This window comes from Athene cunicularia (assembly GCF_003259725.1).
Source record: "Athene cunicularia isolate RWA chromosome 15 unlocalized genomic scaffold, athCun1 chr15_part1, whole genome shotgun sequence".
Classification (NCBI taxonomy): domain Eukaryota; kingdom Metazoa; phylum Chordata; class Aves; order Strigiformes; family Strigidae; genus Athene; species Athene cunicularia.
In genome coordinates this window covers 9,450,047-9,465,178 of record NW_020799121.1, presented here as the reverse complement: position 1 = coordinate 9,465,178, position 15,132 = coordinate 9,450,047, and the positions used below count along the sequence as shown (strand labels likewise).

General features: G+C 50.7%; 1 protein-coding gene across 2 annotated transcripts in view; it reads left to right on the top strand.

Moving 5' to 3' along the window:
- Nucleotides 1–3,441: 3,441 nt before the first annotated feature.
- The window catches only part of MMP17 (matrix metallopeptidase 17), a 55,081-nt gene continuing 43,390 nt past the window's right edge, over nucleotides 3,442–15,132 (top strand). Inside the window, exon 1 of one of the 2 annotated variants that reach the window (XM_026859847.1) lies at nucleotides 3,442–3,642. In XM_026859847.1, the coding sequence (XP_026715648.1) occupies nucleotides 3,604–3,642 (39 nt within the window). In that variant the 5' untranslated portion in view covers nucleotides 3,442–3,603. The remainder of the gene's footprint in view (nucleotides 3,643–15,132) is intronic. The other variant, XM_026859846.1, reaches the window with a different exon arrangement.

The window sequence follows — 15,132 nt, the reverse complement described above, 5'->3', positions numbered from 1 at the left end:
GGGGTGCTGGCTCTCCCCCTCTGGTGTGCCCTGCCCAGCTGCTGCCCGAGTGCCGTTTTTATTGCTGTTATTAATGGAGGGTGAGGGAAATGGTACTGACTTAGCCTGGGAGGCTGGGGCTCCCAGCTTTCAAATCCTGCCCCTTGGTGCAAACCTCTGCTCGCTAAATCCCTGCGTGGTGACAGCAGTCCGTGCTTTAAGTGGATAAAGTTTGCAAAGTGCCGTCTGCGCCTCCTTGCTCTTATTCTGCAGCAATCACCATCTACCTCATAGCAAACACCTTTATCAATAGCTACACAAACCTTGACTTTCTCCTTGGAATAGCGTGCCGTGGCGCTGAGTCCCCCAGCTATCTCCTGTAGCTGCAGAGCAGGCTCAGACCCACTGTCACCCCGCTGCAGTGGCTCCTCCACTCTCCCCGGCAGGCGTTACGCCACTTCGGCCACCTCCTGAAAACGTCAGTGGGTGAACGTGCCCGCCGGACCGCAGTGCCAACAGGCCAGCTCTCGCCTTCGTGGCCCAGCACCACCCTCCACTGCACCCGGGCAGCTCCGGCTGCAGAGGGCGATGATTAACAGCTGCCCTGGAGCAAAGCTGATGATGCCAAGCGTCTTCTGACCCTGCCAACCGCCTCGCTTCCAAGCCCCTTTGTAATAGCTGCCAGAAACCGTGCTATGTTGTGTAGGAAGTGCCAGCCTGGCACCGTCAGACAGTTTTCCATCCTCTGTTCTAGTTTCCCAGCCCTGCAGGACCCCAGTGAGCCGTGTGCCCATCTCCCACCTCCACCATGGGAACAGCTCAGGCAGGGGATCTAGCTCTGCTGCTCGGGAAGCCCTAGTCCCACACCTTCCCCGAGTTCAGGTTCTCCTTATCTTCTCCATGTTTCCCTCCTAGCTCATTTACTAATATCCCCTTCCTGAAAAAGCAGCCCTTAGTTAAAATTTCTAAAGAATTTTAACTATTAAAACCAGCCTGCCTCCTGCATTTCACAGGCTTGGCAGCTCCTCTTCCTTCTGTGCTTTCCTGGAAAAGTGTCTACAAAACTTGGCCGTGCTGGTGGAGGTCATCAGTGCCAGCCTGAGGAAGGGTGGAAGGCAGCAGGAGTTGTGAGAGCTTTGTGTTAAATTCAGCTGGAGTCCTTGGGGTTACTCACTGTCCCTCCTGCATCATGCCTGTCTGTGTGATCACAGATACTATTTGCTTGTCTATTTAGAGAAATCGGTTCTCTGGGCAAGGACATCTGCTTTTTTTTTGTAGTTCTGGGCTCATCTCTCAGTCTCTCTGCTATTTAGACCCATACCTATGTCTGAACCCTGACAGTCCTGAATTAATTTCCTTTTGGTGAGGTACAATATTGTATTTCTGATGTTGCACCCAGGGAATTCAGTCTTGGGAGCCAGACTTCTTCAGAGCCAGGTTTGAACAGGGATGAGGAGCTGAGCCCTTCCTCACGTGCTCGGAGAAGCTCAGATCTTATTCAGAGCCAAGAGATATTGATACAACTGCAGAAATTTAATTAATGTTGCAAAACCCTTTAAAGCAGAGTTTCTGGCAAAATTGCCAGCTCTGCTGTGCAAGAAGGTAGGATGCCTGAGTGGCCTCTGCAGGGATCTGTCACAAAATAACAAATGTTTCTTTGCCCAGATGGTTGGGAGGAGGACAGAGGAAATTGATAGGGCATGCTCTCCTCCTCTGGGGTAGCCTTGAACTCTAAAGAGAAAACTAATTGGCAGCCAGTTCCCCAGAAAATCACCTCGAGGTGCTCCAAAGAGATGGAAGTTGCTGGGTAGCAGCTGGGGGCAGGGTGATATGCCAGCTTGGACCACCTGAGCAAGGGCACAGGGTCTGGCCATCATGTGTGGGTGATGGATCAGGGCTGGTGTGAAGCCCTGAGCAGGGGCTGGAGCAGAGGAGGTCAGCTCAGCTTGCAAATTGGCCATATATTGTTCAGAGCAAGAAAAAGTGACCATCTGCAGCCATGACTGAGCCTGGAAAAATAATAATACTAAAGGCAGTGGCAGGTGGAGTAAAATAGGCACCCAGTTGGTTCCTCCACAAGGATAAGAGGTGCAGAGGGAATTGCTCTGTTGAGATAATCCCAAACCTCCATTTTTCAAGGGCTTACAGGTCTCCATCCACATCATCCTGGAGGACAAGCTCGTTCCTTGGGGGGGGGCAGACATAACTCACATGTCATGGGGGCAACACTGCTTTTTGCTGTGATCGTATCCTCAGAGTCCAGATGGGACATGCTCAAGGCATCTGAAGAGGAGGTGACAGAACCAGCCCTTCTTTGGGGACTGTGCAGAAATAGGGGTGTTTGACTGAGGGATCAGCTCGCCTTACCTTCAAGGGACATAAGGGTTTATAAGCCAGAATGAAAAAGCAAATCTGCTTCTCATTAAGAAACATAAATTAGTTGTTGCCACGGCATCAAAACAGCTGAAGGAAGCTGGTGGACTCCAGTCTCCCTGGGCCTGACTTGCTGGCACGCGGCGGGGCAGGAGGTAACCTTGGCAAGAGCAACAACCGAAGCAGCTGCAAAGAAATCCTTTAAGGACTCTGCTGACATAAATAAACATGGAAAATAAATGATGTCCCCAGCACTCTGCCCTCAGCTGATGGGAAACAAGCTGCATTAACACAGTAGTTCAATAACCTGGAAGAGCTTCAAAAGAGACCTGCTCACCAGCCCCAGGAGAAGGGGGAGCGCTGCCTTCGAGCGTGCAGAACAAGGTTATGAAATGTTCCAGAGCATGAAACAATGGGGTGAGAAAGTACTCGCGAATTGAATTATGAGTGATGATGATTTTCCTACAAGGAAGAGCAGAAAGAAGAGCAGGTGTCTGTAGCTGGTGGTGGATGTGCAAGGTGAAGACGAGGGTGCCCGGTTTGTACCCTGAACTTCGGAGCTGTGACCTGGGAAAGTCGCCTGGGTTTTCTGTCTGTCACACGAGCAGTAACCATGCTTTCTGCAGAGGAATATGCTGATGAGGGTACATAAAATCTCCTAAGGGATTTAGTGATATAAATCCATCCCAAAGGTGCAGAAGTAGGTGCCTAGGCAGAGGGGGCTGCCGGGGTGGCTGCCCCACCTCTGTGGCTCAGAAAACGTGAACTTCTCCCCCAGCCCACCCTCCTCCTTCCAGCTTCCCACTGCTTCAGCCCATCTCCTGCTTCATCCTGTAGTTAGACAGGACAGGGCATTACCCCTGTATTCGGCGCTCCCTGAAAGCTTCTCTCTTACGGCAGCCTCTGGCTGGATCGGAGGGGTTACCTCTTCTTTTATTCAGACTGTTGCGTTTCTCCAGCTTCTCTAGAAAATTCCCTTTGTTCATTAAACGACCTGTCTGTTAGGGCCCAGATGGCTGCTTTTCTCTCAGCTTTAGAAATCGCCTGCTTAATTTCCCTGGTGCCCTGCCAGCCCTGCGCTGGGGAGACTGCTGAGGAGGGGATAGAAGAGCGCCCGGCAGCCAGCATGATGTGAATCGACGTGCCGTGGCTGAGGGGCTCTTGCAGGGCTTCCCCAGCACTGTCCCTGCCTCCGGGGACAGCTCTGGGCAGGATGGGGAGGACCAAAAACTGCCACAATCTGGTTGAGTGATGGCTGGAGGACCCTTTCCACCCTCTCAGGGTCTCCCTGTGATCCTGTTTCTCCCCTCTGCCCTACCAAAACAGCACCCAGGTGGGCTTGGTCCCCGCACTCACATCTCTGACAGCCTTTTCTTATTTCCAGCCTTGTGCTAGTGTTGTTTCCCTGTGTTTTGACTTTAACTCTTAATGTTAACTCTTGATTTCAGTGTGCTGTGCTTGTGATGCCAGTGACTCATGCCTGTGGCAGGCATCAGGTACCCAAGGCATCCCTGGCCATCACTGCCCATGTGTGCCGGGGAAGGGCTGGGCGCCCCAAACTCCCCACCATCAGAGTCCAGGACAAGAGAAACGGGCACAGCTGAGAGCGATGGAAGTGTTCTAGGAGGGGGAGGAGTGCTGCAACCCTGGCTGGGTTTGGGGGGATGGGGAGGGCAGGGGTCGCTTAGCAGGGACCTGCCCTGCTGTGCTGTGGATTCAGGAGCAAAAAAGTCAGGCTGAGAATTTCCTTGGCGCTTGAGGGAAGGTGTGTTAAGATCAGGCAAGACTTAAATATTTTTTATGTACTGACTTTTAACATGCAGCTCTATTCTAGAGAAAATGTTGTCTGGGAGGAGGGCTGCCGTGTGAAAGCAGCACTCCATCAAGGCAGCTGACAGCGGTGCCCTGCCGCGGAGGCTGCGGAGGCAACGCCGTGTGGTTTTGCTCACTCGTGCATTTTGCAGCCCTTTCTTCTCTCCTCCTAAAGCTGCTTTTGCAGGAGAGGTTTCTCCAGGAAGGCAAGCCTGCAAAAGTTGGTTTGGTGACTCAACTGACACGCACCTGTGTTGATGCAGAAGGAGGCTCAGGACCCACTAAGAGAAACTGCATCTTCACTTCATTGCAATTATTTATTCCTTTGCTGCAGGTAGCACCACAGATAAGTGGCCTCTTTGCTGAGGGGATGGTCGTGGCTTTCATGGAATCAGCCTCTTGCTCATTTTCACTGCCTCGTTTCACAGACTCCCAGCACTGTGTTTTTTGAGCTTCCAGGTGCATGTTGCTGTTTTATGTAGGAAGATGAGTTTGGGCTGGAGATGAGTAAGGGGTGTGAGTACTACAAATGTATCCGGGAGTCTGCTGAGCTGCTGGTCACCATCTCCCATTGGAGGAGGAGGTTTAGCAGGGGCCTGATGCTTCTGAACCCCTCCAGATCCCCCCCACCGTGGTTGCCCTTCTTGGGGGTACCACCTCCCCTTCACATTTCAGATGTAATGCAGAAAATGCATCTTATCTCCAGCACGTCTTAATGCAGTCATGCTAAATTTAAAGCTTACTTTGGCAGGGCAGCACAACGCCTGAGTTCACTCATTCGTTCTGTGCCTCAGCATCCCTTGGTCACACTTGGGTTTGGAATAACCTCCTTCATCTCTCGCTCTACCCTTTTTGGCTAGTCCAGATATCTGTGCCATTTTTTTTCTAAGAGTGGAGTGGAGGCCTCACTGACTTCCTCAAAGGACCCTTGACAGTAACATTTCACTGCTGGTCATGGGTGCACTTAGTTCAGTTCCTTTCCCCTTATTCTAAGGCAATTGCAGAGCAAAAGCCTCTCGTGAGAGTGCTTGGCCGCAGCAGGGGCCAGGCTCCGGCATCCACTGGACCATCTTCCTGCTGCTGGAGCTAATTTGGGAGCTCGTGGGACTGCTGGTCTCATGGCAGCACTGGAAAATAATTGCTGCTGTGGTTTGAGTTTACAGTGGGATGTTATTTGCAATGTATTAAATTATGTTAAGTGCCTGAGTATATGCTCTTATTTAAGTATTTGTATAAATCTATCTGCATGCCCTGGTATTAGCTCTCATCTATCCCCATCCCACCTCTGTGCTCATGAAAGAAGCAGCGGGGTTTTCACCTGATGGTTTCTCAGGTTTTGTTTTTGCTGAGCACACCTTCACCCTCACAAAACCAAAGCCCAGGGCTGGCCCAGCGGCACCCGGGCAGCAAGGCAGGCGGCAGCTCCCCACTGCCGGATCTCGGTAGCTGGGTGGGTTTGCTGGTGGGCAAACTTCAACCACTGCACAAACTAAATCTGCTTTCCTTCCTTCAGACATAAGGCTGGTGGCTTGCTCCTGCTCTGCTGTGTGTAGGAGGCAAGTGGCTTTCCCCAGAGGATGCTTATGCTCAGTGCAGTTCGGCACAGCGCTCCCTAAAGCTGTCCCAAAGGATAAGTCATGGGTCGGCCTTTCATGGGTTTTAAGAAAGTCCTTTACTTGCTCAAGTCTTTGGCTTCCCACCCATTTTGATAGGCTTGCAGTAGTCTTCCTTCCTTTAGCAAAAGGCCTTGAAATCTTCTGATTTTATAGAAAAATGAGCAATGGGCGTTCCTTCAAAAGGGATACGAGAAGTCAGGCAGGTTTTTCTGGCACAGCTCGGTTTGCTGTGCCCATCAGCAAGGCAGGGGCAGAGCAGCGGGTGCCTGGACTAGTGGCCAAGTCTGTGCCGGGCAAACATGGCTCTTGCCACCTGAAGCAGGGAGCTGACCTTGGCTCCGGCAGCACAGGCCCTGTCAGGTCTGCATTAACCAGCACTGCATCACCAGCAATGGGATGTTCCCGGTAGGTGAGCAGCAAAACAGCTAATGACTTCTGCCATTTGACAAATGTTTCCTGACACTGCCAGGGAGGTCATCGTATTTCCCCCAGAGCCATTTATCTTCTCGTCCCCGGCGTGTTTGCATTCAGACCGCATCCTGCCTTTCCTGGCTTGGCATAGCAGCCGGTGCCGGGGTGATGCTGCCTGTCCTGGGGGTGCCAGGCGTGAGGGAGGACTGAATTCAGCTCTGCGCACGCCGTGTTTGGTGCTGTTGAAAATCCCCTCTTCAGTGCAGGCAGCTGAGAAAAGGTGTCCATAGGAATGAAGCTGCTGCCTCTGCTCTCAAAAACAAGTCGCTCTGTTGGAGAAGAGCCCAGGGGGTGATGGGGCACAAGAGGAAACCCCCTCTTGGTGCATACCCGGGTCCCCTTGCTGCCCTCCTACCATCTCTGGAAACCCCCACCTTATTTTCTGAGTTGCTCCATGGGTCCAACACCCTGGGTGACGCACCTGACAGCTCCTGGAGGTGATGTAGTCATTGTTCAAGCCCCCTCCATGTTGTCAGGGGGCTGTGCTGCTGCTCCTGCCTGTGCTTCCCCCTCTCATGGCAGCTGCTGCCGCACTGAATAATTTACGCAATAACTGCCTGGCTTTGAGGATCTGCTGCTGCCCACTGCACCCGCGCTGGGCTGGCTGGGTCCTACAGGACGGGGCACATGCTGAGAAGCTTTTGCCCGTTGCTGGTGGCAGAGCCAGAAGACGAGCAGGCAGCCAGCAGTCCGGGCAGGTCAGCACTGGGAATCAAAGTCACCCTGTGCCTGGGGGATGAGCCAGGACTGGGACCTGCTGCTGCTCCCGGGAGCAGCTGAACTGCCCAGGTGGGAGCCGGTGCTGCTGGGGTTTTGCTGGCATTAGCCTGGGGCTTGGCTGCCTGGCGTGAGTCCCCTGTCCCAAGCAAAGCCTCAGCTTTGAGTAAAGCATCCAGAGCTGCTGCACGGTGGCACATAGGAGAATCAGCTTTCCGAGCACTTCTGGTGACCACCACCAACGTGCCGCTGCCCATACGTGGAGCCTGATGGAGGGTGGCAGCTGCAGATGCAAAAATCCAAATCCAGCAAGCAACCCCCTTGCTAACAGCAGCACAGCACAGCTTTGCTCTGCTGGTGTTCCCCGGCCCGAGCACTGGAAGGTGCATTCCGTGTGCGACGTTGCATCCACCCATCCCTGCACAGGCACTGTGCTTCACGTTGGATGTGTCTTTAACAAAAGATGGAAACCATAGACAGCTCCAGGCAGTTTTGCCTGGGAATCAATATTTTTGGCCTCGTTCTCAGTTAAAACACTAACTTCAACCATTTAAAACAAAAGAAAAACAAGGCAATAAACAAAAGTCTCCAAGTGACTAAATAGCAAGACCTCACAAATAAGATCAAGTAAGACAGAGAAGCCTGGAATTTTAATGTTGGAGGAAATGCCTTTTCCTGGATTTATTTCCCTTTGAAAGGGTGATGCTGCTTCCAGCCAGCAAAGGGGCTCCTTTCCTGGGGAGAAGGACCCCGTGGTGCCAGTGCCTGTGCAGAGGGCAACAGGGAGAGAGGCAGGAGGTAGCCAAAGCATCTGGGAAAGGAGAGGAGGGGCTGAATCCAGCCCCGCTGCAGAAGAGGCAGCACAGGGTGGGTACAGAGCCTGAAGACATTGCTCCTGGTTTCCCTGGGCTTCATCACCAAAGGAGCAGAGTGTGGTGATGCCAAAAAGGCAAGTTGCAGTGGAAGTCTCACAAGACAGAGACGCTCTGTTAGGGAGAGCATCACCGCTCAGGAAGCCGGTGTGTGTCAGAAACCATTCGCTTTATTATTATTTTTCTCTCTCTCTCTGTGCCGTGAGATGGTTGGGCTTTTTCCAAATTGCTCCCATGTGGGTGGAGAGGTGGGGGGGCTGCATTTCACATTTCATAATCTGTGTGACTTGATTAATTCAGCCGTATGTTAAAACCTCATGAAACTGGCCAATTTTGCTGAGGTTTAAAATAGATTATATCCATCTCCTAACGTCAGTTTTGCAAATAACCACTTGGCAGCTTCTTAAAATGTTAAAGATAGGGGATAGGCTGCGCACCGCCAAGGAGAAGGCATATTTAAAAGAGATAATATGTCTTCTGTGTGAGCCCAAATGAGGAAATAGATGTTTGTGAAGCTCTTTAAAGCATGGTTGTGTCAAGAGCAAGATGATCACTTTTGTTTTTCATTTGTATGCAAGGTGAAGAAAGGACAAGCAATTTTTTTCTTCTCCTCTGAACTCTTACAATCTTCCATCATAGAATTGGTGATAATTGCTGCAAAATGACCTAACTGGGTCAAGGTGTAATTTTGAACCTTGAGTATCTTTCACTAGGTGAGAAATTCAAATGATTTGAATTTGACACCTGGGCAACCCATCACTGGAACAAATAGAAATATGGAGAGTGGATGTCAGCCACAGAGGTGAATCGATGGAAAAGGCTCTTGGGTGTCAGGGAAGACAGTAGCTGGCCTTTCCCAGGGCTGAGCACAGCCCAGATCGATGCTGCTTTGTACATCAGACTTGGAAGTGCTTTAGAAGTTGCCTTTTTTTTTTTTTTTCCCCCTCTCTTTCTGGAAGATTTTCTTAGTTTTGAGTAAGGAAAGGATAAGTTTTGAGTTGTGGGGTGAGGATGAACTTGGGAACAGCAGGGTCAGGATCATAGAATGGTTTGGGTTGGAAGGGGTCTTAAAGATCATCTAGTTCCAACCCCCTGCCCTGGGCAGGGACACCTTCCACTAGCCCAGGTTGCCCAAAGCCCCGTCCAACCTGGCCTGGAACACTGCCAGGGAGGGGGCAGCCACAGCTTCTCTGGGCAGCCTGTGCCAGGGCCTCACCACTGTCAGGATGCACTTGTCTGGGGGAGAGGGATGTGGCTCAGCAGCCTCGCGACCCTGTGCAGCCATGGGGTTGGTGCAGTGTGCTGGGGAGCAGAATTAGTTTTTGCTTTCTGTGTGCACAGTCCCTCATGTAGGACATAACCTCATGTCCCCACCCACAAATACTTCTCTGCCAGCCACCTCCCCAGGATAAAGGAAGCTCCTGGTTAATTACTGCAGCTTTGATTTTGACGGTACAAATTTCCCTTGCTGCCTTCTAAGCCTTCAGAGTTTCCTGCCAGCAAAGATAAAGTCCCTTTGCAAAGGCTGTTTGCTCCCGCGAGGGTCCCAGCACTCCCACCTCAGATGAAAGCGTGAGGGAAGAGCAGAGGGTGATGTGCCATGGCTGTAGGACCTTCATCTGATGATCTCAGAGGGCTTCAAAAATGGGAGTTCATTCATCTTGTAACAACACCTCGTAGTCGTATTATAAATGGGGCTGGAGGGATGGGCCGAGCAGCCAAACATTTGGTTTTTGGGAATGGGGGTGGGAAGGAGCCAGCAGCAGAGCCTGCCCAGCCCTGCCAGCAGCACTTCAGAACACAAACCACTGCCTGGAGCCTGCCTGCACAAGGCTGGATCGGGCCCTCCATGCAGCAGGCTGGTGCAGGCAGTGCCGGGGCGATCCAGAGCACCCCCTTACAGACATCAGCAAATGCTTTGGGTCTGGCTGGGGGAGGGATTTTGAGGAAATCCATCATCCAGGTGATCTTTCAGATGAAGTGCTGCCTGCTCGCTGTTTGGCACGGTCAGCTGCAAATGCTTTGCTGCTGTGTTGCACCAATTTAGACTGGTGTCAGCACCCAAAATTATCAGTTTAATGACAGCTGTGGTTTCATTAGCACTACCAGCAAAATCGGGTTTTACTTCGGAATACGTCTTAATGTCCCATTTTACTGTAGAACAGAAGGCTTGCACAGTGCCCACACTGCCTTCCATGTGGCACATGCAAAGCAACAAACCCAGAGGGCAATCCCACCGCATGCGGATGCACTTGCCTTCCCTTCGCAATGCAACAGAGTCATCTCCTTAGCAGCTACTCTTACATCTTCCACTTACCTGAGCTGAAGATGTGGCACAGATGTCCCATGGGAAAATTTGGTGGATGCAGGGGGGGGGCCCAGGGGAGCTCCCTGCATCCCTCCCCTTCCACTGAGTAATGCAAAAATAATCCGTTTAAGGAGGTCTTGTCTCAGTAGTGGGGAAGCAAAAGGGTACTCTGTGATGGCAATCAGGCTGATCCAATTTGAAAGCTTAAAAGCACTGATTCAGCAATCAGTAAAATATGCACATGTGTACTCTCTTCAGTAACAATTCATTTATTCACATGCCTAAAACTTAAGCACCTGCTTATTTCCTATTGACCTCATGGGGTTTTACTCACAAATACTCCCTGTAGGAGGACTGAAGGAGAATGAGAACATGCTTCTATGTCCAGGTACCTTTTGTTTGAACCTATATGTTTTTATTACAACTTCACAGGGGGAAATGTAAGGTAAAAACCTGCCTGTTTGGATGCTTGTGGTGAAAGTCTTAGTTCTATGGAGGTAGAGATCGCACAGATAGATTTGTCTTTAATTTCATCTCATTGGCAGGAAAAAGGGAGGCAGGTACATGAAAAACTAAGGTGTTGTGCTGCATATCTTGTGTAATTAGGCAAGCTGACAAACATCATTAGAAAAATCTATTTATTAAGCAAATGCTGATTGTGGACCAGGATAACTAGTGGTGTTTCCTCCTGCTGTAGCTGGGACGTGATGGTCTCATTTCAGCTCTCCTGGGGTTATTTTGCAGGAATGCTGGTGCTCAGCAGCTGCTACCAGTGCTCAAGACCTTCTTCATTGCTTCATGTGGTTTAATGTGCTGTAATGCCTCTTCTCTGTCCTAAATGTGCCAAAAGACATTGGTAGGGGAATGTTCTTGTTCAGCCCAACCTGTGTGGCTGGCTATGGGTCTCCAGGGCAGAGAGGATTGTGCAGCTGAAGGTTTCCTTCCTTTCTGTGCAGCTTTCAAGCTGGTGTTGCTAACTCACTGGCAGGCTCTCCTGCCTTGGTGCATGCCAAAAACCTCTCTTGTATATTGATGATCACCAAGAGATGCTCTTCTTGTACAAGCTCCTCTACTACAGCTTCTAAATGAGCATGTGTAGCTTGGAGGAGCTGTATATTGCTACCTTTGGGGGGCTCTGGTATGACATTAAAGTGTCAGATTCTGAGAGCGTTTCCAGTAGCCTCATTGCAGGATTGCTGCTTTTGGAGGAATTGGTGCCTTGTTGTATACTAAATTATTTATAAGTAGTTTTGTTGGTGGCTGGATTTGAGGATTAAAATGTATGTGTGAAATAAAGGTTTTCAATAATGAAATAAGGTAACAAAAAGATAAAGCCATTATATGCATAATTAAAATGATGCATAACTATATGTTCTTTATGTAGCTGCTTCAGCATCTTAAGTAGCTTATTAGACTGAGTAATCAGCCCCTGAAGCTTTCCCCAGGTTGGGTTTGTCTCCTGCTCTTGCTAAAGGTGCTGCAGAGCTGCTTGGAGCGGGGCCCTGGCCAGTCCCTTGGGTAAAGTGGTCTCGTCTTCCCCCTTCTCCCCTAATTTCTGGGCTTGGAGAGTGGGACATCATATGATTAAGCCGAAAGGCAAAAACTGCTTAACAATATATTTTTTTTTAATCATATCTCTTCATTACTGTGTTCCTGGTTCCAGGTTTCAAGGTGCTCGCAGCCTTCTGAGGGTGTGCTGGGGGAGTTTCACACGCCCCCTTATGAGAAGCAGTAAATACTTCCTCCTCGTCTATTAACTAATCTATTTCTTGGCACAGTGTAGACATCTGACACAGTGCTGCAGTAGGCTGGACTGGGAATGCTTTCATTAAGATAAGATGCTCTCCTCGTAGGCATGTAGCGTAGGGCGTGCTGATGGGCAGAGGTGGGGAGGTGGCTGTTGAGAGAAGCTGGACCAAAACCTCCTTAAACGCTGTCCCAGAGCGTCCTACACCTGTGATGGACAATGCGGGGCAGGTCTCCTGCGAGGGTGCTGGGTGAGGGATTGTTGCTCCACAGGTGCCTTGCTTGGGTGGAGACCCCCAGGGAGTGCCTGGCCATGTTGGACCTGCTCAGTCCCTCTAACCAAGGGGACAGGGAAGGGCAGTGTCTGAGGATGCTGCTTTGGTTTTTCCTGGGATGTCCTGGGGACTCCCGGTCGAAAAGCCACAAAATGAGTGTGAGTAATGGCATACTCGGCCAGATCTTTAATTAAAAACAAGTGTTTTTCACCAATTCTCTAGCTAATCTCAGCTGAATCCTGCACTTTGATAAGTCCACAAATGAAAAGAGAAACATAATCTCCTGTAAACGTTTTGTTTTCCCTTGAAGCCTGAAGACCCCGCAGCAGCCAGACCCTGTGCGGAGCTGCACTTCCAGCTTCCACTATCTTAAGCAACATGAAAGATGTCACTTCTGAGCCTCCGAGTTCAGAGAGAATAATTTAATGTTCTTTAACCTTTCCTTACAAGATCCATTTCAAAAGGAGACTTGCTGTAAAGTCCACCCTTATGTAACATTAAAATGCATTTACACGTTTGGGCTCTGGGGGAGGCTCCTGTCCCCAGCTACTCCCCACTTACCCACCACCTCTTATTCCTCCTGGCTTCCTCTGCCCAAGCAGCAGAGGATTTTGGCTTTCTCTCTGCTGTCCTCATGTCCCTGCTGTCGGGGTGGTGAGGATCTGCCTGATATGTGCCCAGATCCTGCCCGCACTGGCCAGGGGGACGTTCAGCCCTGCTTGCTGGGGCTGTGCACGGGGAGCCAGCGGAGACCCCACCAGCGAAGGGAGGCAGGAGCAGCACTCCCAGATGTATTTTTCTTGCTGTCCAGGTCAAGTACATCTTGGATTTACTCTACTTATAGTTGCTGGGCTGAAGTTTTCTTACCCAAAGATCTTGCTTGCGTTCTAAAAATTTTGGTTTGCTGTGGGGTGGTGGATTTATTGCTGGAAATGCTTTCATGTCGGGTTGCTCGAGGTGGCAGGGTTAATCCCCAATGCTTTGGGTGCAGGCAGGAGGATAAGTTTGGTGGGTGCAAAAGCAGGGGAGGGGGGAGCCGTGTGCCTGTTCATTAGTGCCGAACCCCCAGGGGGAAATTGCGATGGCTTTGTGGGCAGCATCGCTCTGGACTGCTTGGCAAGACAGGTGGGGATGCGGATACTGCCCATGGGGCATTGCTGGTCGGGGGAGATGGATAACTGCTGGAGCGATGCTCCTGGCTGGCACAGTGTGTTGTGGGGAAGCCATCCGCCTCTTTCAATGTGCCTGTCACCTGCCAAAGGCCTGGGGGGTCTGGGGGCAGGAGGAGGCAGCAGGCCATGCTGACACAGCCTTGGCAGCATCCATGGGGGTGAGGCTTCTCCCGGCACCGGTTCCTTCTTGAACCTGTCTTTGCTTTAGAAATCCATGTAACACAGCTCATGCTGCGTTCTTCTGTTGAGCCAGATCTTCATCAGGGTCTCTTATTTCTGCTTTTGCAAACGTCTGCTCTGACACTTGCTCTGACACTTGCCTTCTCTTACCAAGTAGACCGCAATGTCCTCTTACCAGGTTGTGCAATGCTTTCTGCTTTCCCTCTCCTTTCATTTCCTAATCCACCTCACATGCTGCTGTTCCACATGCCAGGCTTTGGGGGGAGTGACCCGGTGGAGCCTGACCACCCCAGCGCCCCGCTGAGTGCGTCCCCAAGCTGTTTTATCTGTCGCTTGTGCCCCAAGAGGCGGGAAGCTGCTTTAGCGCTCTTTGTAGTACAACACAACAGCATACAATATACTCAAACATGCAGAGAACAAAAAGCCCATTAAAAATGGGCCCTGCTGAGCTGGTGGGCTGGGGTTACTATGGGCATCCGCCTGCTGCTGCCTTTGTGGCCGCGGCTTTTAGTCAGATTAAATTGTGTCAGAGCAATCTGAACAGATTTTCTTCTGTTCCTCCCTCTCCATCCCTCCGTCGGAGGATGCCTTTTGCTGACATGTTTGTACTCCCACCCAGTGCAAGCTGTGGCTAGGTCTTGTTGGGGCGATGGGTAACGGAGGAGGAAAGTGAATTCTCAGACCTCCTTGCCTGGATGATCAGATGTAGAAGAGAAATCCTGGCTCCTTTTGAGCTGTGAGAGTCTTGCCCCAGTTTCAGAGGTGTTGAGATTTCACCCTTCCTTCGCCTGTCCCCTTTCTCCCAAAATCTGCCAGCCCATGAAGTAACAAACTCGGGAGCAAAATGAGATAAGATTTTGCAGTAGTGGAAGTGCCAAATTGTATTCAGTGCTGGCCCTCTAGAGAAAGGCACTTCACAGCCATGGAACTGAGAGAAAAATATAGTCTTTTAAATTTTGCCATCCTTGCCATGACAAGAACTTGGTTTTCAGTGCCCCTCTGCAGGGACAGGTGAGGAGGGGTGCTCGGCTGCTGCCTGCCAGCTCCATCCCTACCAGGTGCAGTGCTCCTTCCCACCCAACCAACAAGCTCAATTAATATGACATATTTGAGCTTCTGTTTGATTCTTCAGCCTTTCCACTCTATTAATTAGCAATTTAAAAAAAAATAAATTCTGAGCTGGTTGCAGAGAAACCATCTCCTTCATGTTTTCATACTATGTTTTTTTCCCACTTTCCTCTGGAGCTCTGGCATAAGGTTTGTGCTTGTGACTCTCCCTCTTTATTTGGGCAGTTTGGGGAGAGAAACATGTCTTTCCATCTGATGCATCAGCCCAGGGGTCAAGGGAAGGGTTGGCTTGCTGCTGAAGGGCCCTGGGTCAGGCTGGGCAGGGTCTCGGTACGCTGGTGGGAGCACAGGTCTTGCTGCTCCAACTCCAAGCCCGTCCTGTGAAGGGCAAATGTGCTCTCGGCTCCCACAGCTTTGTCTCTAACAGTGTATGAAGTGCTGCTTTCTGAAGGGAAAAATTCCATCCTGGCTGTTGTCAGTCAGTAATTAAGGCCTGATATATATGAACTGACTTGATTTCTTTCTTTCCCCCACCCCCCCACC